This window comes from Pomacea canaliculata, linkage group LG14 (assembly GCF_003073045.1).
Source record: "Pomacea canaliculata isolate SZHN2017 linkage group LG14, ASM307304v1, whole genome shotgun sequence".
NCBI classification, from domain to species: domain Eukaryota; kingdom Metazoa; phylum Mollusca; class Gastropoda; order Architaenioglossa; family Ampullariidae; genus Pomacea; species Pomacea canaliculata.
The window spans coordinates 17,756,627-17,783,185 of NC_037603.1; the positions used below are offsets into that span (position 1 = coordinate 17,756,627).

The following is a 26,559-nucleotide window of genomic DNA, read 5'->3' on the forward strand; positions in this document are numbered from 1 at the left end:
ACGCGGTGTATTTTGTGAGTGTGTGTGTGTGTGTGTGTGAGAGACATATTTTGCACACTGGGTGTTGCACAACGGTGATGTTTGTGCATTGTATCGTTTAATTATTTGTTTCCTTTTGCTCTGCTTTTTCTTCTTTCTTAAAAAATACTGTTGTTAATTAATGATTATGTAATTTGTGTTTGTAATTTTTGTAGGCACACTTAAAATACTCGCTCCCTGTCAGGTAAGGTATGTTTGTTTAATAAAGCTTTTTAAACACGTAGTCATCACCTACGGCCATAGCACGTTGAACACACCGGTTCTCGTCCGATCATCGAAGTCAAGCAACGTCGGGCCAGGTTAGTACTTGGATGGGTGACCGCAAGAAATGCACATCATTGCGCTGTTGTAATGCCCTAGTGGGGTGGTGGGTGGGTGCATTTTTATGTTTACCTCAGTAAGATAATATTTCCCACAGTCTGAGTGATATGCCCTCCTTTCATTCTATAATTAGAGCAGGGGTGGGCAACATACGGCCCGCGGGCCGGATCCGGCCCGAGAAGGGATTTTGACTGGCCCGCAGACTGTTTCTGGTCGTACATGATAATGTGGCCCGCGGCCACAGTCTGCCGCAATCTCCCACTACATGGACTAATTACTTGCTTACTGCGTCAAATAATAGTGACTGTTAGTTATTTTTTGGTTCTTTGTTTTCTTTGGTTTTTGATTCTTTGTTTTCAGTTAGAATTAGATTTAGAAGTCGGCAAGAAAGCAGTATGTTTGTTGTGCAGTTAAAGTGTTGCCGTGATGAAAGAGTACAATGTTAGCCGCCATCATGCGACGAAGCATGCAGGCTAAGGCAGGCATGGCAGGTTAAGGCAGGCTATGGCAGGACTTTATCAGCAGCGGAACGGCAAACAAGAGCAACAGAACTGGACAGAAAACTTGTAAAGCAGCAGAATGTATTCGTCAAAACCAAAGTAGCCCAGAAAGCTGCTACTCATGCCAGCTTTGTGGTCGCATACAACATCGCCAAGCACAGCAAATCCTTCAGTGATTGTGACTTTGTCAGAATATCACAACTCACTTTCCAACACTGGAGACTATGGCAGCCCAGATGATGTCAACTGAGAAATACACCAATATGATATCTACAATAGACAATGAATTTGCTCGTCGTTTTGCGGATTTCCAGAAACCTTCTGCTGAGTTTGATATCTTGTCAACCCCGTTTACAACTGACTTTGAAAAGGTGCCGGATGCTCAACAGCTGGAATTGACTGACCTGCAGTGTGACTCTACCCTGAAAGAGAAATTTCTAATCTGAAAGCATTGACAAATTGTATTCGTCACTGAATGAGTCCAAGTTTGCCAACCTGAGAAAGATGACATGAAACTACTTGTTCTGTTCGGGTCTACATACATTTGTGAGCAAACATTTTCGACCATGAACATTAACAAGACAAATCTGCATTCCAACCTAACTGATGTTCACGTGCAGTCTTTACTGAGGATTTGTACGTCCGACATGCAGCCAGAGTTCAAGCAACTTGTTGACAACTTTGATGGACCACAGCTGTCTCACTGACTTCAGCAGCTATTGAAGTACACTACGTTAGCATCATTAAATACTGTTTTCGGCCTCTATGCTTTAAAATTAAAGTTTATGAGTTTACATTAAACACGATTTATTCCTTGCATAGGTAGATAAATACGCGATTAAGGTATTGATCCAGTAATCTGGTCCGCCAAGGACTTCATTTCCCCATATCCGGCCCGCCGACCGGAGAAGTTGCCCACCCCTGAATTAGAGGTTACAATCATCAACACGCAGATACAAATAGAGCAGCGGTTCTCAACCTGTGGGGCGCGACCCCCTGGGGGGTCGCGACGTGCCTACAAGGGGGTCGCGAAGGTGGGTGGTCTTTTTTTAAAAGTTTCTTATTAGTGAAATTAACTTAGATTGTGTAACCGAGTGGTGAGGGCGATCAAACTCCAAATCTCTTCTCCCTTCGAGTGACCAATCCCTGAAAATGGTCTTCCAAACAACACCAGTGCCAACATTCTGGATTAGCATCAACGGTGAATATCCTCTCCTTTCTGAGAAAGCAATGAAAGTTCTTCTGCCATTTTCAACTTCGTATATGTGTGAGCAAGGATTTTCGGCATTGGCAGCACTGAAGTCTCAATACAGAAATCGTGTGGACACAGGCTGAGCTGCGAATAGCAGTGGGTACGAACATCGCACACAGGTTCGCTTCTCTATGCAACAGCAAGCAGACTCAACCTTCTCATTAATCAAAGTGAGTGTCCAATAAAATAATATTTATTAGCACCGCAGAATTTGCTTTAGTAAAATTTCATTAACAGTTATACTTCTTGCAGATACGAACTTTGTTCTTCCCTTGTTGAATTGCATTGATTTCCTCGACGCGGCGTTCGAGGTTAGCTAAGGCTCCCCCCCCCCCACTCTTCCACCGACCTAGCTGGCTATGGGGGTCGCTGACGTACCGGTGTTCCTCAGGGGGGGGGGGCGCCACAAGTAAAAGGTTGAGAACCGCTGAAATAGAGGGTAACATACACATAAAAAAAAGCGAGAAACCCTCTCCGCTGATTAAAGTCGATAGAACAGTCTTGTGAAAAAAAAAAAAAATAAAAGTTCTTGAAAATCGGAAAAAGAATGTAATAATTTGCGCTAGATAGTTTATACCAGGGTACTATGCATGTGGGTCGCAGTCAGCGGGCCGCACCACGAAAAGAAAATGTGTTTTCATTAAATTTTACGAACACTACTGTCACTGCAGTTGAATGCTAAAATACATTTTTATATTTATTAACTACATTTAGTGTAGTTTATTACATGCACAGGCAGTTTAGTTTATTAAAATAAGTTGACGTTGTCTCTGTCACTAATAAAAAGCAGAAACTGTAGTTCCCCCCCCCCAAAAAAAAAAAAAACCCCTATAATTACTAGGCCTACTGCAGATGTCTCGTCACTCATGTTTCTGTCCACTCAGCTGAGATCGTTTGGCAGAGACCAGACATCGACGTTAGGCCTGAAGTCACGTGTAGTGGCAAGCCGCAAGGTTGCTCTCAGATGCTCATCAGTCAGTCTTGATCGTAATGCTGTTTTGTTGATCTTCATTCTGGAGAAAAACTGTTCGCAAACGTTCGTACTCCCAAACATCGCTAGAATTCTAGCAGCTGTGCAGAATAAGTTTGGAAAATTCTCTCTAGGAAGAAACTGGTAGAAATCTGGAACTCCAACATCAACGTATTTTTGCTTCAGAACAGTGTCACACTGCAGGTCCAGTAGTTCCATCTGGACTTCCTCTGGAACGTTTTTCACATCAACTGCGAACGGAGTGGCAACAAGGACAAATTGTGGTTGGAGAGCAGTGAATTGCTAAAAGCGGTGTTCAAAATCTTCCAGTAGTCTGGAGAGGATGTCTACTTAGTCTTTCAGGCGCTGTGGTTCAACTGTTATGCTCTGTAGAAAAGAGAAATGAGCCAGGTTTCCATCTGCCAGCTGAGTGGCCCACAAAGTCAGCTTGCATCTGAATGATTTGATGCGGTCAAACATCACGGTAATCAGCTGCTTTGAGCCCTGTAGATGTGAATTGAGTGTATTGAGATGTTGCGTGATGGCAGTAAGAAAAGCAAGATCCGACAAAAACATTGGGTCACTGAGCTGAGGTATGTCTCTTGTCTTTCATTGACATGAACAATGCTATTTCCCGTCTTAGTTCAAACAATCTCTGCAGCACTTTTCCACGACTCAACCATGTGACTTCCGTATGATACAGCAACTCTCCGTATTCCGTTTCTAAATCAGCTAGAAATGACACAAACTGTCTGTGGCTGAGACCCCGTGCACGTATGAAGTTCACTTTCTTCACGACAACATCCATCACGTTCTTCATTTGTAGACTTTTGGCACAGAGTGCTTCTTGGTGCAGAATGCAGTGTATGGCTGCAAAAGGTCCCGCCAAGCTGAGCTGATTCCGTTTCTCTACCATTAATCCAACAACACCAACCTTCTCTGAACACATTGCTGGTGCACCGTCCGTAGCCACTGAAACAAGTTTTTACCACGGTAGCCCACACCTGTCAATACAAGCTTCCAGTTCTTGAACCACGTCACGTCCAGTCGTCGTTCCTTTCATGGGTAGTAAGTCCAATAGCTCTTCAACAATGTTCAAGTTTTCGTCGACCCCACGAATGGAAACGGCACAGTATGCGGTGTGTTACACCAGTAGACTCGTCCAGTGCAATGGAATATGTTACAAAGTCTTTTGCAGCGGCGATCAGTTGCTGTTGAACATTTGTCGCTGACTCGGTGATCCTGCTGCAACTGCAGACAAACTTAAGCCATCGAAGAGCTTCTTTTTCTCGGGGCAGATAATTTCACACGCCTGCAGCATACACTCTTTTACAAACTGGCCTTCAGTGAATGGTCGCGATGCCTTTGATATCATCTCGCTAACAACAAAGCTTGCCTTCACAGAACATTTCCTGAACGTTTTAGTAGTTCCCTCCCTTGTGTTATTTTCATTTCGCTTGTAAACGGGGGTAATTTTCACCGCGGGAGTTAATCACCAAGCACAACATACATATACACCGCAGACGTGGCCGCGGGCCGCACAAAAATGTTTCGCGGGCCGCGTGTTTGAGACCCCTGGTTTATACACTAGTGTTCACACACTTCGACAACTATCTTGCATGCTAACAAGGCTATAAGTATTCACAGTTCTAGTGTCAGCGTGGTGACCTAAAGTCAACGACTAGAACCCGTTGAACGAGGACTGGTGGTAAGAAATAAAAATGTTGTGTTTGGTAGACATGGATGATCGCAGACTGTACACGTGTTTACTGATTCGATTGCGGCGGTGGAAGAATGAAGAATGAAGAATGTGTGTATATGTGTAGTGAAAAATGAATGAATAGGCCATATACATATATAACGGCTGACACATTTTAACTGACAAATAGAAAGTAAAAAGGGTTTGCATTTGTTTACAATGACATTGAATTGTTTTTGCAGGGGATAGCGCGAACGCAGTCCCCCTTACGCATAAATTACGCACTCGAGTCACCCACATTTGGGGTGATCGCAGGGGTCAACCCACCCCAGGTGCAATGGGCAGGCCTCGCCCTGGGAAGACCTCCTTGATGATCAAGGTGCCTCCCGTGCCAGGTAAGTATGCTTAATACGTACGTGTGACAGTACCACCCCAAACTATTTGTGCGCTATTCAGTGGTAATCTAAGAGAATTTTGTTTATAGCTTTTTTCCCCATCTCTTTACTCAGATAGTACACATTTCTTCAATGGTAAACAAAGTGCATTACAAAGTAAATTTTGTCATTTTATTTGAAATGTTTAGCAACATGCGTGTGTTGGAAATTCTCAAATTAAGGTAAAACGACAAAAGTTTATACAACTGGAATCTTCGCGCCATTGGCATTGCGGTTACCTCTCTTTTGTCTGCCACTGTACAGGTCAGAGGTCAGCAGTACGACCGACAACGTCTCAGCTGTTCCCCAACTCTAATGTGGGCGGTAAAGAAAAAGGGAGCTTTATCACTTGAAGTGAATTATTTACCTTACTATCTATTTCTTCGACTAGTTGAAGCAATAAAGGGAGATAAAATATTGGATAATTTTGAATTACTTCAAAAGTTTTCCTAGATTTGACCCGTCTGCTGCCCAATTAATGTCCCGCTTTCTGGCTTAAGATAAGATAAGATAAGATAAGATAAGATAGATAAGATAGATAAGATAATACTTTATTAATCCCTAGAGGGCAATTCAGAATTCAGTTCAATTCAGGCTTTCTGGCAAGTCCATCAAATGTCCCGGTTGTCTTTAAAAATCCCTTTTTTCGGCATTCTTTGACGGTGACGACACCATCAGCGGCACGTGTCCAGCTTTCGCCCCCGAAAAGTCTGGTCACCTTAGAGAATGGAATTTGTGTGATTTTCTTGTAGGCGCTACCCTGTCAGGTAGGGTATGCTTCTTTAATAAAAAATTTTCAATACGTTTAGTCCTCGCCTACGGCCATAGCACGTTGACCACACCGGTTCTCGTCCGATCACCGAAGTTAAGCAACGTCGGGCCCGGTTAGTACTTGGATGGGTGACCGCCTGGGAACACCGGGTGCTGTAGGCAACAAATTTTTTTTTTTTTTTTTTAATAGTTTCTGTCTAGTGTGGTGAACTTTAACACGGGGCAACCTCCTCTTCATTCCAAGCATATTTCGATTTTAGGATTGAGGACACGGAAACTTTTCAGTCTTCTGGAAAAAAATAAAGAGTTCTTGAAAATCGGAAAAAGAATGTGATAATTTGCACGAGATAGTTTATATACTAGTACTCATACAGTTCGACAACTATCTTGCATGCTAACAAGGCTAAGGGTATTCACAGTCCTAGTGTCAGCGTGGTAACCTAACGGCAACGACTTGAACCTGTTGAACGAGGACTGGTGGTAAGAAATACAAATGTTGCAGCGTTTGGTTGACATTGATGATAGCAGACGACTGTACAAGTGTCTATTGATTCGATTGCGGCGGTGGACGAATGAAGAAAGTGTGGATATGTGTAGTGAATAATGAATAGGCCATATATATATATAACACAGCTGACACATTGAACTTCCATACAGACATGTTTAAGGTAAATGTAAGGTTACCTATGATAAAATTGAACTATTCTCACATGATATTGACTTTTTTGCTGGGGATAGCGCGAAGGCAGTCCCCGTGTGCGTAAATTACACACACATAAACTGCACTGGTGAGGCTTCTACCTTGATGTACAAGGTGCCTCCCGTGTAAAGACGTGGTCGTGTGACACACCCACCCCAAACTATTTGTGCGCTATTCAGTGGTGATCTAAGAGATTTTTATTTTTTTCTTGTTCCCCACCTATTTACTCAGTACAAATTTCTTCAGTGGTGAACAGAGTACATTAAAAAATAAATTTTGCTATTTTATTGAAAATGTTGGCAACAAGCGTGTGTTTAAAATTCTCAACTTAATGTAAAACGAGAAAAGTTTAGACAACTGCACTCTTCGCGCCATTGGCATTACGGTTACCTCTCTTGCTTTTGTCTGCCACTGTACACTGACATTGATGACTGTACACGTGTTTATTGATTCGATTGGGGCGGTGGAAGAATGAAGAAAGTGTGGATATGTGTAGTGAATAATGAATAGGTCATGTATATTTATAGCTTAGCTGACACATTTAACTGACATAGGAAGTAAGATAGGCTTGAATTATTTTCACGTGACATTGAATTATTTTTGCAGAGGATAGCGCGAACGCAGTCCCCCTTACGCATAAATTACGCACTCGAGTCACCCACATTTGGGGTGATCGCAGGGGTCAACCCGCCCCAGGTGCAATGGGCAGGCCTCGCCCTGGGAGGACCTCCTTGATGATCAAGGTGCCTCCCGTGCCAGGTAAGTATGCTTAATACGTACGTGTGACAGTACCACCCCAAACTATTTGTGCGCTATTCAGTGGTAATCTAAGAGAATTTTGTTTATAGCTTTTTTCCCCATCTCTTTACTCAGATAGTACACATTTCTTCAATGGTAAACAAAGTGCATTACAAAGTAAATTTTGTCATTTTATTTGAAATGTTAGGCAACAAGCGTGTGTTTGAAATTCTCAAATTAAGGTAAACGATAATAGTTTAGACAGCTGCAATCTTCGCGCCATTGGCATTGCGGTTATCTCTCTTTTGTTTTCCACTGTATAGGTCAGAGGTCAGCAGTACGACCGACAACGTCTCAGTTGTTCCTCAACTCTAATGTGGGCGATTAAGAAAAAGGGAGCTTTATCACTTGAAGTGAATTATTTACCTTACTATCTATTTCTTCGACTAGTTGAAGCAATAAAGGGAGATAAAATGTTGGATAATTTCGAATTATTTCAAAAGTTTTCCTAGATTTGATCCGTACCGGGTACACGTGGACTGTCACAGAGGGAAAACCGCAGCAGAAAAATGACAGAACATCAAACAAGTACACTACCTGCCACTACGCGGTGTATTTTGTGTGAGAGAGAGACATATTTTGCACACTGGGTGTTGCACAAAGGGCATGTTTGTGCATTGTATTGTTTAATTTTTTTTTCTGCTGCTCTGCTTTTTCTTCTTTTTTTAAGAAAGCTGTTGTTAATGATAATGGAATTTGTGTGATTTTCTTGTAGGCGCTACCCTGTCAGGTAGAGTATGTTTATTTAATAAAGCTTTTTAAACACGTTGTCTTCGCCTACGGCCATACCACGTTGAACACACCGGTTCTCGTCCGATCACCGAAGTTAAACAACGTCGGGCCTGGTTAGTACTTGGATGGGTGACCGCCTGGGAACACCGGGTGCTGTAGGCGAACTTTTTACCTTGTTAAACTTCTTAAACAGTTTCTGTCTAGTGTGGTGAACTTTTTACATGGGGCGACCTCCGTCTTCATTCTAAGCATATTTCGATTTTAGGGATTGAGGACACGTAAACTTTTCTCTCCAGTACACATTGTTTTTAAACAACAACCCTAAAAAAAATTCGAAGAAAGAATCTTATAATTTGCGCTAGATAGTCTATACACTAGTATTCATACAGTTCGACAACTGTCTTGCATGCTTACAAGGCTAAGGGTATTCACAATCCTAGTGTCAGCGTGGTAACCCAAAGGCAACGACTTGAACCCGTTGCTAGGCGACATGCGTGACGTATGCAAACTTATTAAGGTCACCGACTGATTACAATGCTATCAATATGGCGATCGTATATCAATATTAACTCAGTCATGACATCAAGTGCCCGGATAATCCACAACTCACCGACTTAAGACAGTGTGGAGACTCCAGGTAAACCCCAGCCTACCTGTAGTTTCTCCAGCAGCACAGCCGGGGATCTGTCTTGTCTTTCCGAGCTTTGAGGAGGAGGATGCCAGCCACTGCCTCATAATTACCAGGTGAGAACTATCTGTGATTACTTCAGACGTCCAGGTGTCTCTTGTTGTTGTGTTGTGTATCTCAATCTGTGCTGTTAGCAACTGCTATAGTTAACTTTTTAAACCAAGCAAACAGTTTATTCTTTTTTTCTCTCTCTCATTTTCTATAGTTTTATTAATCTGATGTGCTCGTATGCGCAGCCTTGTCCTCGGGACATCAAAATACTTTAAAATTTATCATTCTATTTATGAAGTCTCATTTTAAAACTCTTTTAAAGGTTGATGAGAGTCTCTCAATAATATTGCCTTTAGTTTATGTATTGTAATGACCGTGAAGGTACAGAACTGTTGTGAAGGAAGTAGTGAAACTATGTCAGGTAAGTTTTCTAATAAATTAACTTTTATTTACACTAAACATGATTGAGAATTGTATACAATTAACTAAAATCACAGGGGTTGCCTTCCACCTGGAATTTTCCCTTTGTGACATTTCGCAATAACTAGTACAGCTCGGCACAGAAACTCGAAATAGTCTGTGAGTATTCATCACAGGTAGATGCTTGTTTTGTGTACAAGTTCATGGCAGTCGCACACAGAGTGCGCCACAGTCACACGCATGCACATGTGAGCAGCCTGTGGAGGTCGAACATTCTCGTGAGCGAACACATCAAACAGCAGCTGAGTTGAGGACAGCTGTTATCGATCATCGTAAGCCTCACCAGCTGGCTTCTACTCGCCGCCTGAATACACAAACACGGAAATAAGTTGTTTGACCCACAACAAAGGAGTCAGCAGGCACCTTGATAAAAAGTACTATCATTATCTTTGATTATATATATATAATTTCCTTACCTACCAAGTCTTTATAATTAATTGAGACATTGAGCGCATTTGTCCTCTGTGTGACTTCTGAATAATCTGAATAAAGGGTTTTAGTATTTCAATAAAACTTCTCCATCTGTCATCAGTGTTAGGTCCGCTGCTGTTCAGTCATTCGACCAACAGTTTGCTAAAAAGAAAACTAAAACTGATGAAATGAAAAAGGAGATTAGGTTGTTTTTTTGTCAAAAAGCATAGGTTCTGGTACATGTAGCAAGTACCTCACATGCCCACAGCTGTGTCTCTACATCACCATCAAGCGATTAGCAGACGAAGAAGTCGGAAGGCCTAATAACTCAGCAGAGGAGTGGTATTCCGGGAGATATCAGATAACAAATTAACTCATTAATGTACCCGTCTCTGCTCTGAGGCGCAGAAAATCAAACACAGCCGTGTGTCACGTGTCTTCAGATTTTTCACACTTGAAGAACTTGTCAAATGCCCATCTTTTCGCGCCTTTTACTTCCAAAGATACACCAGGTACCCGATTCTGTCGAGTGGTCCAGGTACACGTGTCCAACATTTCTTATCTTACACTACACATGTTAAACTTGCACTTCGTGACACTTGGTCTTAATAACATATACAGCATTTATTATCTTGCTATCCGACATCACACTTGTAATTTGTACAATATTTATTATCTTATGCTACATGTCACCTAAAGTTACTCCTTGCAATCCTTGGTATTAATTACATTATATTTATCATTTTATCCCACACACGGTACCGATAATTAACCTTACAACACATGATATTACTTATATGTTGATATATTATCTGACAGCATACACCTACAGTTTCATTCCGCGACAGTAGGTATTGATAATATGCACATGTATATCTTAAAGTATACATTATACTTACAGTTACATTTCGCGACACTAAGTAATGATAATATATACATTTATTGTCTTCTAGTGTACAGATTACAGATGCTACCTCGCGACATGTGTTAATGGTATTATATCTATATATTATATTACATCTGTTACCTACGTGAAACTAAGTATTATTAAATCGTACAGCACATGATCTTATGCTACATATTCTACTATAATTAAAAAGCGATATTTGAGTTGTAATGATCAAATAAGTTCGGAACCAAATATTGTACATGGAGATAGTTGTCACGATAGCTCCCCAGAATATAGTCCTTGCATTGCAGTGCCCATGAAGTATTGACACAGAACTACTTGTCATCCAATTTTTCAGTAAAGGACTTGGAGCTGTGGGACGACACCCAGAGAGTGTTTGACACCCGGGGTGTCAGCATGAAGTCGCTGCAGCGGGTGTCGTGCAGACGCCGGGTGATGACTGTGCTGTTCGGACACCGCAGCAGAGGCGGGTGGCTGCTGTGCGCCTCGCTGATGCTCTTCCTGTGGCTGCACAACACAGGTGAGACTACAGGCCCTCGCAGGTGTCAACATCAAGGTGATGAGTTTGGCTGGGTACCCACACCTCTGGACGAACGAAGTCCGACTAACCGATTAATGTCAAAGATTTACCTATGTCAAACTCCTTTTGGGAGCGGTTTTGTATAAAGAAAAGAAAAAAATCATTTTCTTCTATGATTTGTAATAATATGCAGTCAACACAATATTTTTGAAGTACCGTGAATCTAAGAATTAAAGTGTCTTAATATCAATGTAATTCAAAGTGTTTTTATCGTTAACTGGACAGATGGTTTATAAAGTTTGGTATAAGTAACTTTTACATTAGCTTTTCAAATATCTAGTGTCTGTTGTACAATTAATTTTTTTAGTTTTGTACAATAGACAAAATATATTTGTAAAAAAGGACATGTATTTTTCTTTTTCAGATCAGTCACTTCATGTAAGTAATATCTGGAACTGTTCATATAAATAATGTCTGTCACTGTTTATGGGTAAACAACAGTCATGTTTGTCTTATTGTGAGGAGACATTTGAAGTCAACACCTTGATTTTTACAAAGTTGAGCTGACAATTTCTAAACATTGTGGTTAAGAGTTTCGATCGTGTAAAAGTAAGTCTTGTCCTCCAATATTTATAGAGACATAAAACATTTATGGAAATAGGACTTTGCAAACACAGGCAGAACTGTCGAGGGTCTGAGAGTAAAGGGGCGATGTAGCAAATGACCCATAACCTGTGGCATTGGCCTTGTCTTGTAAGAAGGAAGGAAGCAGAGGTCATGGAATAAATCAAAATGGCGGTCGTGGGGAGGGGAGTGATATATTCAAAGCGAATGTTCGAATTGAAGGCTATGATGACACATGTATCCCAACTCTTCTTGGTTTACCCTCTGTAATCGGTTTTTCTGTTTCTAAACAGTCGGCCAAAGTTCACAGACAAACGAAGAAAGTCTTGTCAGCACGTGCAGATGAAAACTCTGTCATCTTTGGTGTTGAATATGATGAGGATGATTTCGAAGATGATGAATACAAGTACAACTCCACTTCAGCACTTTCTTCCCCAAAGCCAGAAGAGGACGAAGCAGTTGTTACGTGGTCCAGAGAGGAACCCGACAGATTAAGGGCGGATAATGCTGATTATGTAATGTTCTCTGGGGATTTGAAAACACAGAAAGGGGATGAGATGGCACCGGACCATGGAGCTGAACTTGCTGATTCAAGAACAGTTGGAAATGTCAGACCTTCCGACATCGGCGCCAGCGACCCAACTCCAGTATCAGCTCGTGGGATGCATGATCTCGACGATGGGGGAGACTGGTTAGTGAAGCAAAAGAACAGGAAAAAATTAATTCGGAAAACATGCGAAGAAAGAGCTTACCTGCCCAGAAAACGTATTTACGACACTCACGTGATTGTAGACAAGGGCACTAACTTGCTGTACTGTCCGGTCGAGAAAGTCGCTTCAACCTTCATGCGAAGGTTTATGTACACTCTGAAACAGAGAAACAAAACCAGGACCATGGCCTCTCCTTTCGATGTTCCTGTCGACGTGGCCTTAGACTACGAGTTCGACACCTTGCGAACCTTGTTTTATGAAGGGATCACCGACTTTGTGGACTCCAGCACTAAGGTCTTGCTGGCGAGAGATCCTTATTCTCGACTTTTCGCAGCTTACATCGATAAGCTCCTTGTTCCCAATTATTATTACTGGAAAAAGTGGGCAGCTCCAGCCATATCAGCGTACCGGATGTCGCCTTCCGCGCAGGCCCTGAAATGCGGACATGACGTCACATTTACGGAGTTCCTGAAATACGTTGTAGACTCTTTGCACACCAGTGACCCACACTTGCGACCCGTGAACCAGATGTGTTCGCCGTGCGAGATGGACTACAACATCGTCGGACAGTTGGAGACGTTGAGCGATGACTTCTCTCACCTGACGAGAGTCCTCGACATCGTTGTGGCCAACTACTCTTCAGAAACCATGGCAACGGAAATCGCCATCGACAGCATCGTGGACTACACCTACAGTGCGTTCGAGAGCTTCCAGCAGCTTGGGGAGTGCGTCTCAAAGCTTCAGGTGTGCCGCAGACTGTGGCACCTGATGCAGGTGAAAGGAATCATCAGTTACGAAATTCGCTTTTCACTGACTGAGGAAGACATGGCGACGATGACCCCGAGCAAGTTCGTCAGAATTTTGGATAAAGGACGGACAAGCTGGACAGACACCGCGGTGTTGCTGAGACAGAAGCAGGGTGCACTGGAGGAGGCGTACAGGCAAGTCCCAGACAGCCTCCTCCTGCAGATTAGTGCCATCTATTCCCTGGACTTCCAGATGTTCGGGTACGACAAGTACCCGAGTTACAAATCATTGATGTGACTGTTAGCCTGTCTGTATGATGGACAATGAGACACAGCAAGTCTTTAATTACATTTCAAAGGCAGCTCAATCATTATCATAGCTTAATCATCACAGCTCTGTAGTGAGAAGTATTCGGCAGGAACAGAACGAAATTTGTGTTTCGAACCCAGTGCTGTGAGGAGAAGGGTGTCGTACACCCGACCTGTTCAGTCATCCTGTCCTCATATTCTGTCTGAGCAAAGACTGTCTGGTGGTTGATGCCAACAACAATCTCTTGGTGCTTGTCTTCATCTTCCACAAAACTGATCACAACATTCAGTCCCCACAGTGATCAACTAACCGATCAACCAGCCTCCTGGACAATAATACAAACATGAAAACAGACATACAGGCATAACACACAAAAACTACTGCAACAAGAGAGAGAGAAAGAATGATAATGTATGGCTTTGAACAAAGGAAGTTACTGACTTCATCCACTGTAAATAAAGATTACCTGATTACTATATTATGGTCGGCATTTATATTTACTAACATCAAATATTGAAATAATAACAAGAGTTCTTGAGAAAATTTAGGACTGCAGTACAGTAAAGAAAGAATAGTAGAGGAAAAAAAAACACAAAAAACCAACCAAACAAACAAAAAACAATTAGAAAAAGAAGTCTGAAGTAGGGATAAACCCTTGTTACTACTGGCCAACATCTGGACAAACTGTGTATGGTGCAATAAAACCTCATGCTGTCAAATTTTTCATTCCTAATATTTCATACACCAGCCTAGAATATGAACACATTCTCACCTACTCCCTACTCTTCCAATTAAAAAAACTAAAAACGGCCAAAGAAAACAGAAAGCACGCGACGTTGACGGTTTGTGAAAAATAAATACTGGAAATGACAAGACATTTGAATGTCTGAGAGGACTGGTTGGCCTCACACAGCCTCCATGGTTTCAATGCTTGTCACAAACAGGATCCATATTTATAAAAACACGTTAATACTTATATAAACTATTAACTATCAAGTCGAAAGTCGATGATGATATACAGCATTGTAAGCAATGAAAGCACATTGCAATAATTTCGAGGGCGAGCTCCAGACTACACGTGACCCGACAGTGACCCACACTAGATGCAAATGTCAACAAACGGATGGCACCATGAGAGATATGAACTAAATACAAGAAAAAAGTTGGAGAACTGAGTGCAATAGTCTGATTATGAAAGATACCTTAACGAGGTAGGTGTCCAACCGCAATTAAATCTTAACCCAAAAAGAAAGAGAATGCCGAACAGTGCGGATCGTGAAAAAGAAAACAAGCGTTTGTCGAATGTCTCCTGTCTGATGTGTCACAACGACGAGGGCAACACAAGCAGATTAACTAGATTAAATAAATAAACACTACGATAAATAAATTAAGTAAAATCAATTAAATACAAATTATCAAAATACTACATTTCTATACTCAGAAAAATACTGGATGGCCTCTGTGTTACAGACTTACAGAGCGTTCCCATGAAATCTTTCACAAGCCCAAGGTAAACCAAAGAAGTTTATAATTATAGGTTTTTCTTACCGTTGTTAGGTCGATATCATAATATATAACACATAAACCTAAAATAACAATAATTAACGTAGTAGTGATATGATAAATAGCTATATGAAGTTGAAATAATGTAAGTATAGTATAGTCTCTCTTACTTTACGAGAAGCGCACAGCCTATATAAAATAGATATAGTGCATGTATAGTATGTGTAATGTGTGTATAGTATGTGAAATTTATGTATAGTATGTGTAATGTATGTTTAGTCTTCCTTAACGGCATAGACAAGATAGTGAAATTAAAGCTGAGCGTTAGTTAGCAAAGATAGGTATTGAGTAAGGATTTGGTGAAAGCTACATGTACATAGCCTCATGTGCGAATTACTAGTATTAAATATACATTGTCGCACAGACAGGCTCTTTGAACACGGACAATTACTTATCAATAAATTCAAGAAAATTCTTGGCACTTGTTTTGTTGCTAAATGGGAAATAAGGAAAATGTTACTACAAAAGCGAATAATAATAATAATAATAATAATAATAATAATAATAATAATAAAGTTAATTAATATAGCATTTTACACCACCATCAAAGGCAGGCTCAAAGTGCTTTACCAAAAAACCCCACAGCGACATCTTAATAATAAACACTTATCTCTAAAACAAAGATTATTGCGTGTCCAGTAAACAACACATCAGTAAATATGCGGTCGGTGTTCTTGCCATTGCATGAAAGGAATATTTTCACTGCCAGTAAAGCTCTGATTTTAAAAACTATCTTTGTTGTAGGCGAATTTGCAAGGTGCCCGAGTGTTTTGCCCTTCTGGAGTGATTTCCCTTAGAGCAGGATGGTCGGGGAGCCAGGCCGAGGCGCTGAATGAGGATGGACCGGAAGTGGTGACCGAACCAGCAATAGTAGACGAAGTTAGCTCCTGCGTGAAAGGTTCTCATCCACTCGTTCAGTGCCGCCATCACATAGCAGTAGAGAGGACAGTCCTCGTAGAAGACAGTGCCATTGAGTTGTAGAAAAATAAAGGTTAGGGCGTCGCTCATTCGGGACAACAGAGTGAGCCCGGAGATGGACAGGACCTGCGCAGTGACTTTCTGCGCATCCTTGAGACGTGACGTCTGATCGGAGCTCGTCATTTCCGTTTTACGACTGTTGAAAATAGTTTTTGCAATGATGATGTTACAGATGAATAGGACAAGGAGTGGAGCGAAGGTTTTCGAGATGGGGTAGATGCAGAGAAGGTAGATAGTCGTGTGGAAGACGGTGTAGCGGTAGTCGGTCTCCACCCTGTCCCACACCACGATGTTATCAGCCTCATCCTGTCTGCAAGACACACATCGAGACAAATACATTTGAAGATCGTCATCTATATTATGAGAATGATGATGATGATGAAGAATTCACACAGCTGTACCACAATCAAAGTAATGTTCACATTAGTGAGACTAATTTATACTTGTACAAAACTCAAAATGAACCTCCTTCACCTCCCTCTTTCTCTCAATCACTCTCTCTTTGACATTCGTTTCCTTTCCTTCATTCACTCCGTCCTACAAGAACAGTGGGAGGCAGCTTAGGAAAAAGCAGGTTCGCCTAAACACTGAATATGTTTGTGATGAGTAGCAAGCAGTTTACAACGATTCTCACCTGTCGAAGTGCGGCTGGCGCTTACCTTAGTTGCAGCTTGGTCTCCAGGAAGAGAGGGATGTTCAGGATGACACTGCAGACAAAGATGGCGATCAGAATGTATCGGACCTTACGACCTCCGGACATTCCCTTGGCCTGGAGTGGTCGGGTCACACTGACACATCGGTCTAAGGTCACGGCCACTGTCGTAAAGACTGACCCCGTTTCGAGGACGAAAGACAACGGTTCGAGGATAGCTGAAGCAGGTGTAGTATATCTGAATAAGATAAAGCAAGCAATGAGAAAAAAAACACCATTCTAGCCTTTCTTTTGTTTACCATGATAGGATAACACAACATAACAAAACAAAACAACATTTGTATAAAAATTATGGTCCCCTCCATCCATTTAGGCCAAGGGACATCACTCTCATATCTCAAGTGAGACAGGGGGATGGTCCTCACCCAAGTTGACGACACACCTGAGTTCCACCTGTCCGTTGTGAGCCAAGCCAGACGCCAGCCACTCGCCGTGGACCACCAGCAGGCGCGTGACGAGAAAGGTGACGTCATACAGCGCCAGTGCCAGCAGGTAGATGTTGACTCCCGCCGTCAGCACGTCGTCGTGCAGGAAGACAGCAATGGACAGGCTGTTACCCACAATGCCCATAAGGCAAACGACACTTCCGGCCACACCCACCAGGTAGAAAAACACCTACAGAGCATACCGGGACTGTTGACGTCACACACCCAACAAACGTTTGCGACCAGCCAGCCAGCCAACCGACAAAGTGTTATTCTTCTACTACACTATCAATATTATCATGAGAAATTTCGAGAGCAACGGTCATTCTGCACAAAATGTCCTTTTCTGGCATGACCATGTATCATGCAGTATGTATCAAGTGAGAAAATTGTTGTTGAAGGCAAATATTTTACAAGCGAGAATTTATTACTTGTTCTGAAAGTAACCCGGGTATCTACGAAAATTGACGATAATAAATCTTCAGTCACAAGTACAATTACTCAAAGGGTTATGAGTGACAGTCTTGCGGAATCTTACCATGAAGAAGGTGCTGTAGTAGTAGTCAACCCTGCCATCAGGGATCAGAGTAAAGTTTGCAGTCACGTCTATTTCCATGACAACCAATTATTAACAAACCTTAATAATAGTGACTGTATTGTGTCTTTGTAACTGACCACACATACTTAACTGTGTTTCCAGCCTGTCACTGAGATTAGTGACAAGATAATGTCCAGTGCAGCTGTCTGCTTTCTATTCCCATCTTTGTAACCTATCGCCAACATCTTTGTTGTGGCCAGCGATGTCAACCGTCAGAAAATTCTTTCTAATACAGATTGTCTAAGATTCTCAAAACATTGTTGTAACCAAGTATCGCATTGTTTGTTTGCTGTTAGCTACTTACTTTGAGCTTAGCATCATGTCTGGCTAGAGTTGGCCTGTAACTCTGTGATTGTGACCTCACAGTCAAAGGCCGACTCACAAAGTCTCCATATATATATATAGACCTTAATTATCAATTCTTGCAGTAAGCCAGTAAATTTATCCATCAGTTCTCAAATATTTAAATAGTTTCGTATTTCATTTTTCTCCTCGCTTCTTTCCCCCCAGCAATTGATTTTTATGTCTTCGTCTTAGACACAGAAACAGTTTTTATAACAGCTCTATGGATTTATCTCGAGTAATGTCGGGAATTTATTTTATTTTTTTTTTTTACCGTATTTTATTTAATGATTTGATATTCTGACATCTTCTTGTGGAGCTGGTACCAAACAATTCATTAAAAAACAAAAACAAAAAAACACCACACACACTCACACAGACCATTAGTACAGAAAATAGAAACATAAAAACATCCTGTGGAGGAAGTAAGTTGACTGTAGTGTATCTCATTAGGCACACTAAGCCTAGAAAAATATTTTTTTTTAAATAGAAATTTCATTGATATTTAGAAGATTTTTTCTTTTTGGAATTTTCCACACTTGCATATGGACAAAAAAATTTAGTAGGAATATTTTTAATTTTGAAGACGATCAAACGCCATCCCTGGTGTTCGATCCTTCTTAGTTATTATCTTTGTGAAAATCAATCAATCAATGTTTTCTCTTGCACGAGGGAACAATCCCTTGCATACAGGGGACTTGGGTTTTGAAAAGAATTATCTTCATGGAAGTACACTGTTGTACACTTTCGTTCTTGTTAGATGCAAGGGAAAAAATTTCTGGTTTGCGAGTTACAGTCTTGCGGAAATGTTGGTGTCATCATCAACCGTTTCCAAGTTAATCCACCAGGAGCAAGTCATATTAACTGAACGAAGCTTCAACCATTGAGGAATCTGTCGGGTTGGCGCTGCATTACCAGGACAGAGGAGCATACCTAGGTGGAGCAGAAAGTACCAGAAGGTGTTTTGTCACTGAGGTAAGGTGATGGAGGGAATGTGAGAAGTTAGTACCCACAGTCACTGTCACGTGTCATGATTTCGTCTAGGTCTGCATTTCTCTCAGCGAGCGGGGACGCTCCTGTATTGGAGAGGTAGCTGACAGCAGACGACAGTCAACGTGTGTTTTCAGGCTATTTTTGTCCGGTTCGCGGGAAAAGGTCAAGGCCTTCGCCTGTTGTCTGTATCAGCACCTGACGTCACAGGCTTGCGACGTCACGTGAGGTCTGCTTGAGGGCGGGCTGTTGCTGGGGAGAGATTTGTTACCAAGGCGCTGAGTAGAGCGGAGATTTTTTTGTTTTTGAGAAGACGGCTGGAGTCTGTGCTGTGAGGCAAGGTGCCGGTTGTATGCTCTGCCACGACTGACCCAAGCTTGTGGGCACTGAGAGGCTGGTTGTACTAGCGAGTTGATGCCAGCAGTGACCACCGGGACTTGTGGGAAGTGCGGAGGGTGGCGGAATGACAGCATTGGGCTGTGACATCCAGTGTCTACGGGAGTGTGCTTCCGTTTCTTCTCGGGGTGACCGTCGGTCATTAGCATAAGCCGTGTGGGTGAGTGCATATTTTCCCCATTGTTATGTTTGTTTTTGGATGAGAGGCTGCACACGCCTGAGTATGTGTTTACTCCTTATGAGTTTATTTTTGTACGTGTGTAAGTTAGGGCTATTTCATGTCGTGGTTTAAGGGGGTCTTGGAGGGGGATGTTTTGTTATTTTCTCCGGTAGCCTTTTAGTGACCGTTGTTCTTTTATTTATTTCAGGTTTTTTGTGTATGTCGGGGTGCACGCCCTTGGTGTGTATTTACTGTGTACTTCCTGTGTATACGTGCTATGCGTGCGTGCCTTGTGTCCTGGCTCCACGCACTTTTGTTCGACGAGCATTCGTCTGAGATATAATCAACCATTCTGCACTTCTTTATTTACGTCTACGGGTTCTACACCTGCATTCAGAAAGGGAACTGTACTGTGAACAGCTCCTGAGACTGTGTACTAAGCGCCTCAAGCCCCTGTTCTGTGTTAAGAATTAAAGACTGAGGGGAAACTACGTTTAACTGACTGTACTGGGCCGCGGTGCGCGGTGGTTTTTTTTTTTTTTAACTGCTGTGTTACAATTTGTGCGCGTTTGCGCTTTGTTTTTTATTTTGTTTGCGGGGTTTAGTACCTGGTTGTTGGTTTGTTTTGTTCGTTTTTTTTTTTTTGTTGTTGTGAGTACTCGCATCGGTATTTTCTTTTTCTTGGTTGTATTAGGTATTTGGGTGTTTGGGTATATATATTTTTTTTGATTAAACTTCGTATTTGTGTCGTTCTTTCCGTCTTTGTCTTTGTCTTCGCTTAGGCACGGGTTCGAGAAGCAAGTTGCATCCTGCCTCCGTCTGAGTGACTGATCGTGTGGCCTGCTGTGTGAGTGGCCTTGAGCGTGCTCCGTTGACGCTGGGGGGTGGTACGCGACAGTCACGTACGTGGGTAGGACTTAGTTGCCTATAAAGAGTAGGAGTTGGACTGCTTAGACAGATCACCCGTTCTCAGAGGAAGTTTGCTCTCCCGGGTATTCTCTCCTACCCCAACCTACCCGAGTCAGGAAAGATCAAATAGTGGGTAGAACACCGTTTACCTGTGACTGTCAACTGCTAACCCAATACATGTACCAAGATTGAGGGAGAGCACTCACCCTCTAGCCCAGACCTGGGCAAAGGCCGGCCCGCGGGCCGGATCCGGCCCGCCTCCTGTCTCTGACCGGCCCGCCCGCTGGCGAAGGGATAGTATATATATACTATATATACAGTATTGGGTAAAACTGAGTTAACTATATTAGTCCGGCCCTCTAAAATCATCCCAATTTCTCATGCGGCCCCTTGGGAAAATTAATTGCCCACCCCTGCTCTAGCCAGTTAGGCGAAGGGACATCACTCTCAAGGTTGCTTCTTTTTTCCCGCCTCCCCGCACTTCGGGGGCTAATAAAAGTCGAACCTACTTCATAATTTCAACGACGGTCTACATCGTGTTTACGGCGGCAAATATATCCTCTAGTCCAGACCTGGGCAAACGCCGCCCCGCGGGCCGGATACGGCCCGCCTCCTGTCTCTGACCGGCCCGCCCGCTGGCCCGCTGGCCCGCCCACCAGTATATGTACTATATATACAGTATTGGGTAAAACTGAGTTAACTATATTAGTCCGGCCCTCTAAAACCATCCCAATTTCTCATGCGGCCCCTTGGGAAAATTAATTGCCCACCCCTGCTCTAGTCTGTGGCTTAAAGATGTCCGCAACCTTTAAAACTGACAACTTTTTCAAGTCAAAGCGAAATCGAGGGTCGAGTGAAATTTCGCCTTCAACTTCAGACTCATTCAGACAAGGTCTTGATTGATTGCCGCCATGTCGGCATCTGGCTTCATCCTGTTGATGCTGGATAACAGTGTGTTAAAACAGTTGTGCCTGGCAATTCTGTCCTCTGGGCCAACACAATCCACCTTTTAATAATTAGGTGAACAAAAACAACTCTACGATTATGAAAAGCATAACGACACAGCAGTTTGGAGCTTGTAAAATTGATATTTATAATTAAAAAGTTTCTAGTTTCTATATGATAGCAAAACCTGTTTACCTAATGTATATTTTGGTGTTTGTGGTTGTGGTGTTAAATACCTTAATAATAATAATTACTGTTTAATACACGTGTTATGTACACACATACCTCTTCCTGACTGAGGAGTTCATGGCATTTACAATTTGTCTACACACATGCCACCCACACAGACATGCTTGTCCACAAACAAGTAACGCATGACACTAAACAAATTTTACCAACCAGCGAGAAGCACACTTGTCTGTCCCGTCATGTACCCGTATGTGTCCTGTCTATCTCGAAATGGACTTTCCTTGCTTGTCCCTCAAAATTTACTTTATTATAATCATATAATCGCATAAATACATTTGTGTTTCTGTGACAAAAAGTTTGTAGATTTGCTGAAAACTGCGATTGCCTTATTTCGACGGACGTTTCCCATCCTTGACATAGCTAGCCTACCCTGACACTTGAAGGAGAGAATGTGACATGGAAGAAGAGAGTGTAGCACTAGTAGGAGAGAGAGAAAGTGTGATACAGAGTGCAGCACTTGTAGGAGTGTGTGGTGCAGTTCGTTGTCCTGTTCGCATGTCTTCCCAAAGCCAAGGACCAAGTCAGGAGGACGGCTAAGCAACTGCTCCTCCTACCTGTTTGAAGGTAGTATCAGATATGCATTGAGTTCAAAGGGCAGCATCAAGCTCGTGTGGCTCAATCTTTTTCTATGATTAAGTCGTGAGTAGTTCTTAGCTTCACAAAATGCTGTACGTGTAGCTGCAGATAAAAGAGGTCAGATATGTGTAAATAGGTCAGATATGTTTTAACTGAAGCTGCTCGTGTATATTTATACAACTGAGAAATAGCTGACAGAGGCAGACAGGTAGGTGGTGTTGTGTCTCTGTATATTTCAGTGTAAACTATTTTGTTGTGAAGTGTAGTTGCTACTAATGTCCACCTTGATGACAATGTTTTTCTTGACGACTCTTATCGGTCTTTGTGCCTAATGAAGGAGATATGCCATAGGACCGTTAGTTTTATGAGAAGCCAATGCCAAGTCCAACACAAAGACTTTGACACGTGATGACTAGAATGGTTTTCGTTTATTTCTTCCTTCATTGATACTTAGCAGCACTTTGATAAATATGTACTTATGTGAGATTGTGCAGCACGTGCTGACTACAGGTGCAAATCGCCAACTTTGAAATTAGATTATAAATAAACCTCTGTGTTTCAGGCGCTGAAATTCGCAAAATATTATTTATATTATCTCTGCCTACCAGAATCCGTTTACAACTCGGACCGATTGGGTAATTCTTTAAAGAAAATATCCGTCAATGTTTCGTCACCTGATGTGACATAATACAAATCCAGGTGTTAACTATCGCTGATGTAGAGTAACCTGAGGACTAGGAACACAGAAGACTGCAGGACACCACGATGGCCCCAGACACAAATAGAAAATCGCTTGATGAACAAGAACATGGAGAAGGAGAGAGACACTCAGGTGATGATGTGGACTCTGGATGGGCCTGGGTTGTGCTTGTTAGTAAGTAACAAACATACTGATCCATGTCTGGCGTAGTGCTTGTTGATATAATTATCACTCTTATATCCTTTCTGTATCTTTTCGTGTTTTAAAATCTCTGTGTCTGTCTATTAGGCGTTGTGTATTCCTTCCATCTATCTCAGTTTGTTGCACTCACACACACACACACTTACACATTGAGAAACATTCGTGCACAAGTTTCTAGTGATGATAATACACAGTCTATCTCAGTATATGAAGCTCACCTGTGCTGCCAGGTGTCTTTTGTCTGATGGCCTTAATGGCCGGCTTTGAAAACACCCAAGGTCTGGTGTTTGTGGAGATTGAAGAGAAGTTTAGGGTGTCAGCCTTAGTCACATCCATCATCGGAGGCGCCTACTTCATCGCCGTCAGCATCTCAGGTCAGTACAGAGGTCGGTGTAGTCTTATAATGAGTACAGTGTGCATATCACGAAGAATCACTGAATAAACGACGACGACGACGACAACGACGACGATGATGATTATGATTATTCTGCTGGTGATGATGATGATGATGATGTTGATGATTTACAGTGATTTTCGTCATGATGTTCGTGCTGGAAATGATGTCTGTGCGACAATGCATGCTTATCGGCGTGGCACTGTACACCTCCGGGGTTGGGGTCAGCTCTGTTGTGAGGTCATACCCAGGGCTAGTCGTGACCCTCGGGGTAATAACTGGTATGTCTGCCCTATAGAGCTTAGTGGATTAAAGTGACTATGATAGATATGTTATTTTAATCCAATAATAACAATAACTATTATTATTGCTGTTGTTGCAGGAGATGAGAAAAATGCATCAATCATTTTCACTCACAGACGTGAGATGTTTATAAAACTATTGCTGTACTATACTTTATTGTATATTTATTCAGTTGCTGGAGTATTATTATTTCGATTAATGCAGGTATTGTATATTTTGTCTTCGGCTGCAGGTGCTGAAATATTATGTGTGATTGCAGGTGTTGGAGCTTCCTTCTTGTATGGCCCTAGTTTCGTTTTGCTGGGGAGATACTTTGACCGCCGCCTGTCCTTAGCTACAGCAGTGGCCAACACTGGGGTCAGCGTGGGGTCAATTGTAATACCTTTTGTGATGCGCCTGTTGCTGGACCAGTTCTCCTTGTCCGGTGGTCTGCTGGTGATGAGCGCTGTTCTCGCCAATATGTTTGTCTGCGCATGTCTCTTGCGACCCTTCCCGGCATCGCATCGTGACGCTCATTCTACTTGTCACCTTAGTGCCAGCAAAGATGACATGGTGTCTGATCCTCTGTCGGAAAATACATCAGAAAAACTTCTCCACACTGAGAATGAACTTTCATCAACGCCAGAAAAACATTGTCTTGGAGAGTTGAGTCCCCTGACTGTGGCTCAAAAACCAGGCACATCGTCTCCTTTGTCTTGTGATGACAATGTTGTTCAGTTAGGAGACAGAGACAGCATTTTATTCTATCCCCATGAAGGTGTTTCCACAGTTTGTGGTCCATGCGACAAGAAGACCAGAGTGTGGCTGTCAGCAGCCAGAAGGAGACTTGCACAAACATTTGACATCTCTGTCTTCAGGAGATTGGCCTTCTGGGTGCTGGTGTTTCATCAGTGGTTCGGAATTCCGGCTGCAAGTCTTGCTCTTGTCTACTTACCTCCGCTTGCCTTGGAGAAGGGATTTAGTGAAAGGGAGGCAACCTTCATGGTGATGGTGACCGGAGGCTGCGACATCTTCAGCAGGATTTTACCAGGAGTTATCGCCAATTTCAAACTGCTGCAGCCACACGAGATGGTGATAGCAAGTCAGATGATCCTGGGAATCTTGTTTCAGGTAAACGGTGTTTTGTTGATCCTACTTATGTTTGTATTTACTGCTTAAAATTACAGCAAAGGGATTAAGAAGGGATGACATCATCAGAAGGTGCACACTGAGGTCGACAAGAAAAATTGGAGGGAAGGACTTAGAACTGTTTGTTTGTGAGATCAGCTGACAGACAAAATGACAGGTCAACAGAGAGAAAGAAAAAGGCGAAAATTAATGAATAAAAGAAAAATCTACATAGGGATTAAATGTATGTATTAGAGAACACCTCGAATAGTACAAAAGACAAAGTAGTTCAGAACATGAAAACATCCACAATAACTTGATGAAAAGTGACAATCAACATCTCTGTCCCCAGTTCACTTCATTGTTCAACACTCTTCCGGCCATGGTGGCTTTCTCCGCTGTTCTGGGGACCTTCGGCGGTGTCTTCTTTTCCATGAGGCAGATGATGATCATTGACTTCGTGGGCCTCCAACGATTTCCGATGGTCTTTGGATTTATCCAGCTTTTCAACGCCATCTCATTAGCTGTTGGATTTTTAATTGTCGGTGAGACTGAGATATACATATGGAGCATTTAAAAACAAAGTTAAAACAAGTCAAAGGATTCGTGCAATTCGGACAGCTAAAAATACTAATTTTTACAATTTAATCTACTACTACTACTACTACGAATTCAAACAGAGAGATACAAATTAATATTAACAATGAAAAAAACTAGATTTTTCCCTTGTTATTAACCAGAGTCATTTTTTTTTATACAAAGGGTACATGAAGGACACAACTGGATCCTGTATAATGTCCTTTCACTACTTGGGTGCTACCCAGATCGTTTCTTGTGGCATCTTCTTGTCCTTCCCGCTGTTGAGTCGTTGTTGGCAACGGTGTGGGAGAGAAGCTGAAGGGGTCGTCTGAGACCGGTGTCAGCAGTGCAGGGGACAACCAGGACACTTAATACCAGCATACGTGTGTGGTTTAGTTTGGATAGGGTGCTTTTGTCAAGATGAATACAGAAACAGAGCTGAGTCAACAATTAGCCAAAAAAAAACCTTATAATTTCCAGAACATCAGTTGCACACACCGCATGTTAATATTTTCCTATCAAATTGTTGTACACACAGTTCACCACGTATACTATGTGCACGAGAAGGAGAACAAAGTTTTAAATAAAAAATACCCATCATCTCCTTTGTTGATGTTGTCTGTTGACGTCTCCATAGCTTCTGATGTAAACAACAAAAGGACCGGAGTGTGGCTGTCAGCAGCCAGAAGGAGACTTGCACAAACATTTGACATTTCTGTCTTCAGGAGCTTGGCCTTCTGGGTGCTGGTGCTTCATCGGTGGTTCGGGGTTTCAGCTGGAAATCTTGGTCCTGTCTACTTACCTCCGCTTCCCCCAGAGAAGGATT

General features: G+C 42.3%; 3 protein-coding genes and 4 non-coding genes across 10 annotated transcripts; 4 read left to right on the forward strand and 3 right to left on the reverse strand.

The window, feature by feature from the left end:
• Positions 1-5,020: 5,020 nt before the first annotated feature.
• On the reverse strand, positions 5,021-5,184 carry LOC112555985. The gene has a single exon (XR_003097583.1). It is a non-coding gene; the product is annotated as a U1 spliceosomal RNA (small nuclear RNA).
• An 845-nt stretch (positions 5,185-6,029) lies between these two features.
• On the forward strand, positions 6,030-6,148 carry LOC112555976. Its single transcript, XR_003097576.1, has one exon. It is a non-coding gene; the product is annotated as a 5S ribosomal RNA (ribosomal RNA).
• Positions 6,149-7,289: 1,141 nt separating this feature from the next.
• Positions 7,290-7,453, reverse strand: LOC112555986. Its single transcript, XR_003097584.1, has one exon. It is a non-coding gene; the product is annotated as a U1 spliceosomal RNA (small nuclear RNA).
• An 806-nt stretch (positions 7,454-8,259) lies between these two features.
• LOC112555997 lies at positions 8,260-8,378 on the forward strand. Its single transcript, XR_003097591.1, has one exon. It is a non-coding gene; the product is annotated as a 5S ribosomal RNA (ribosomal RNA).
• A 1,020-nt stretch (positions 8,379-9,398) lies between these two features.
• On the forward strand, positions 9,399-15,120 carry LOC112555884. 2 transcript variants are annotated; one of them, XM_025224453.1, is made up of 4 exons: positions 9,399-9,749; positions 11,034-11,216; positions 11,641-11,654; positions 12,134-15,120. In XM_025224453.1, exons 2-4 carry the CDS (start codon positions 11,093-11,095, stop codon positions 13,592-13,594), a joined length of 1,599 nt encoding a protein of 532 aa, XP_025080238.1. In that variant the 5' UTR covers positions 9,399-9,749; positions 11,034-11,092; the 3' UTR covers positions 13,595-15,120. The 2 variants fall into 2 exon arrangements, with proteins under 2 accessions (XP_025080238.1, XP_025080237.1); XM_025224452.1 differs by lacking the exon at positions 9,399-9,749 and having other exon boundaries at positions 9,804-11,216.
• A 778-nt stretch (positions 15,121-15,898) lies between these two features.
• LOC112554829 (rhodopsin, GQ-coupled-like) lies at positions 15,899-17,492 on the reverse strand. Its single transcript, XM_025222883.1, has 3 exons — positions 17,242-17,492; positions 16,807-17,037; positions 15,899-16,457 (listed from the first exon to the last, which is right to left on the reverse strand). Exons 1-3 carry the CDS (start codon positions 17,427-17,429, stop codon positions 15,899-15,901), a joined length of 978 nt encoding a protein of 325 aa, XP_025078668.1. The 5' UTR covers positions 17,430-17,492.
• Positions 17,493-22,421: 4,929 nt separating this feature from the next.
• Positions 22,422-26,484, forward strand: LOC112555693 (monocarboxylate transporter 12-like). Of its 3 annotated transcripts, XM_025224180.1 has the most exons (7): positions 22,614-22,657; positions 23,171-23,323; positions 23,581-23,724; positions 23,879-24,025; positions 24,307-25,157; positions 25,507-25,699; positions 25,917-26,484. In XM_025224180.1, exons 2-7 carry the CDS (start codon positions 23,215-23,217, stop codon positions 26,063-26,065), a joined length of 1,593 nt encoding a protein of 530 aa, XP_025079965.1. In that variant the 5' UTR covers positions 22,614-22,657; positions 23,171-23,214; the 3' UTR covers positions 26,066-26,484. The 3 variants fall into 3 exon arrangements, 2 of the variants coding, with proteins under 2 accessions (XP_025079964.1, XP_025079965.1); XR_003097514.1 differs by having other exon boundaries at positions 22,422-23,323; positions 25,527-25,699; positions 25,917-26,055; XM_025224179.1 differs by having other exon boundaries at positions 22,426-23,323.
• The last annotated feature ends 75 nt before the right edge of the window (positions 26,485-26,559 follow it).

Coding starts and splice junctions, on each gene's coding strand:
- LOC112555693 (XM_025224179.1), top strand. CDS start 23,215: ATGGCCCCAGACACAAATAGAAAATCGCTTGATGAACAAGAACATGGA. Junction 23,324..23,580: donor GGCCTGGGTTGTGCTTGTTA/GTAAGTAACAAA, acceptor CTGTGCTGCCAG/GTGTCTTTTGTCTGATGGCC. Junction 25,158..25,506: donor TCCTGGGAATCTTGTTTCAG/GTAAACGGTGTT, acceptor CTCTGTCCCCAG/TTCACTTCATTGTTCAACAC.
- LOC112554829 (XM_025222883.1), bottom strand. CDS start 17,429: ATGGGCATTGTGGGTAACAGCCTGTCCATTGCTGTCTTCCTGCACGAC. Junction 17,038..17,241: donor AACGGACAGGTGGAACTCAG/GTGTGTCGTCAA, acceptor TATCTTATTCAG/ATATACTACACCTGCTTCAG. Junction 16,458..16,806: donor GAGACCAAGCTGCAACTAAG/GTAAGCGCCAGC, acceptor TGTGTCTTGCAG/ACAGGATGAGGCTGATAACA.
- LOC112555884 (XM_025224453.1), top strand. CDS start 11,093: ATGAAGTCGCTGCAGCGGGTGTCGTGCAGACGCCGGGTGATGACTGTG.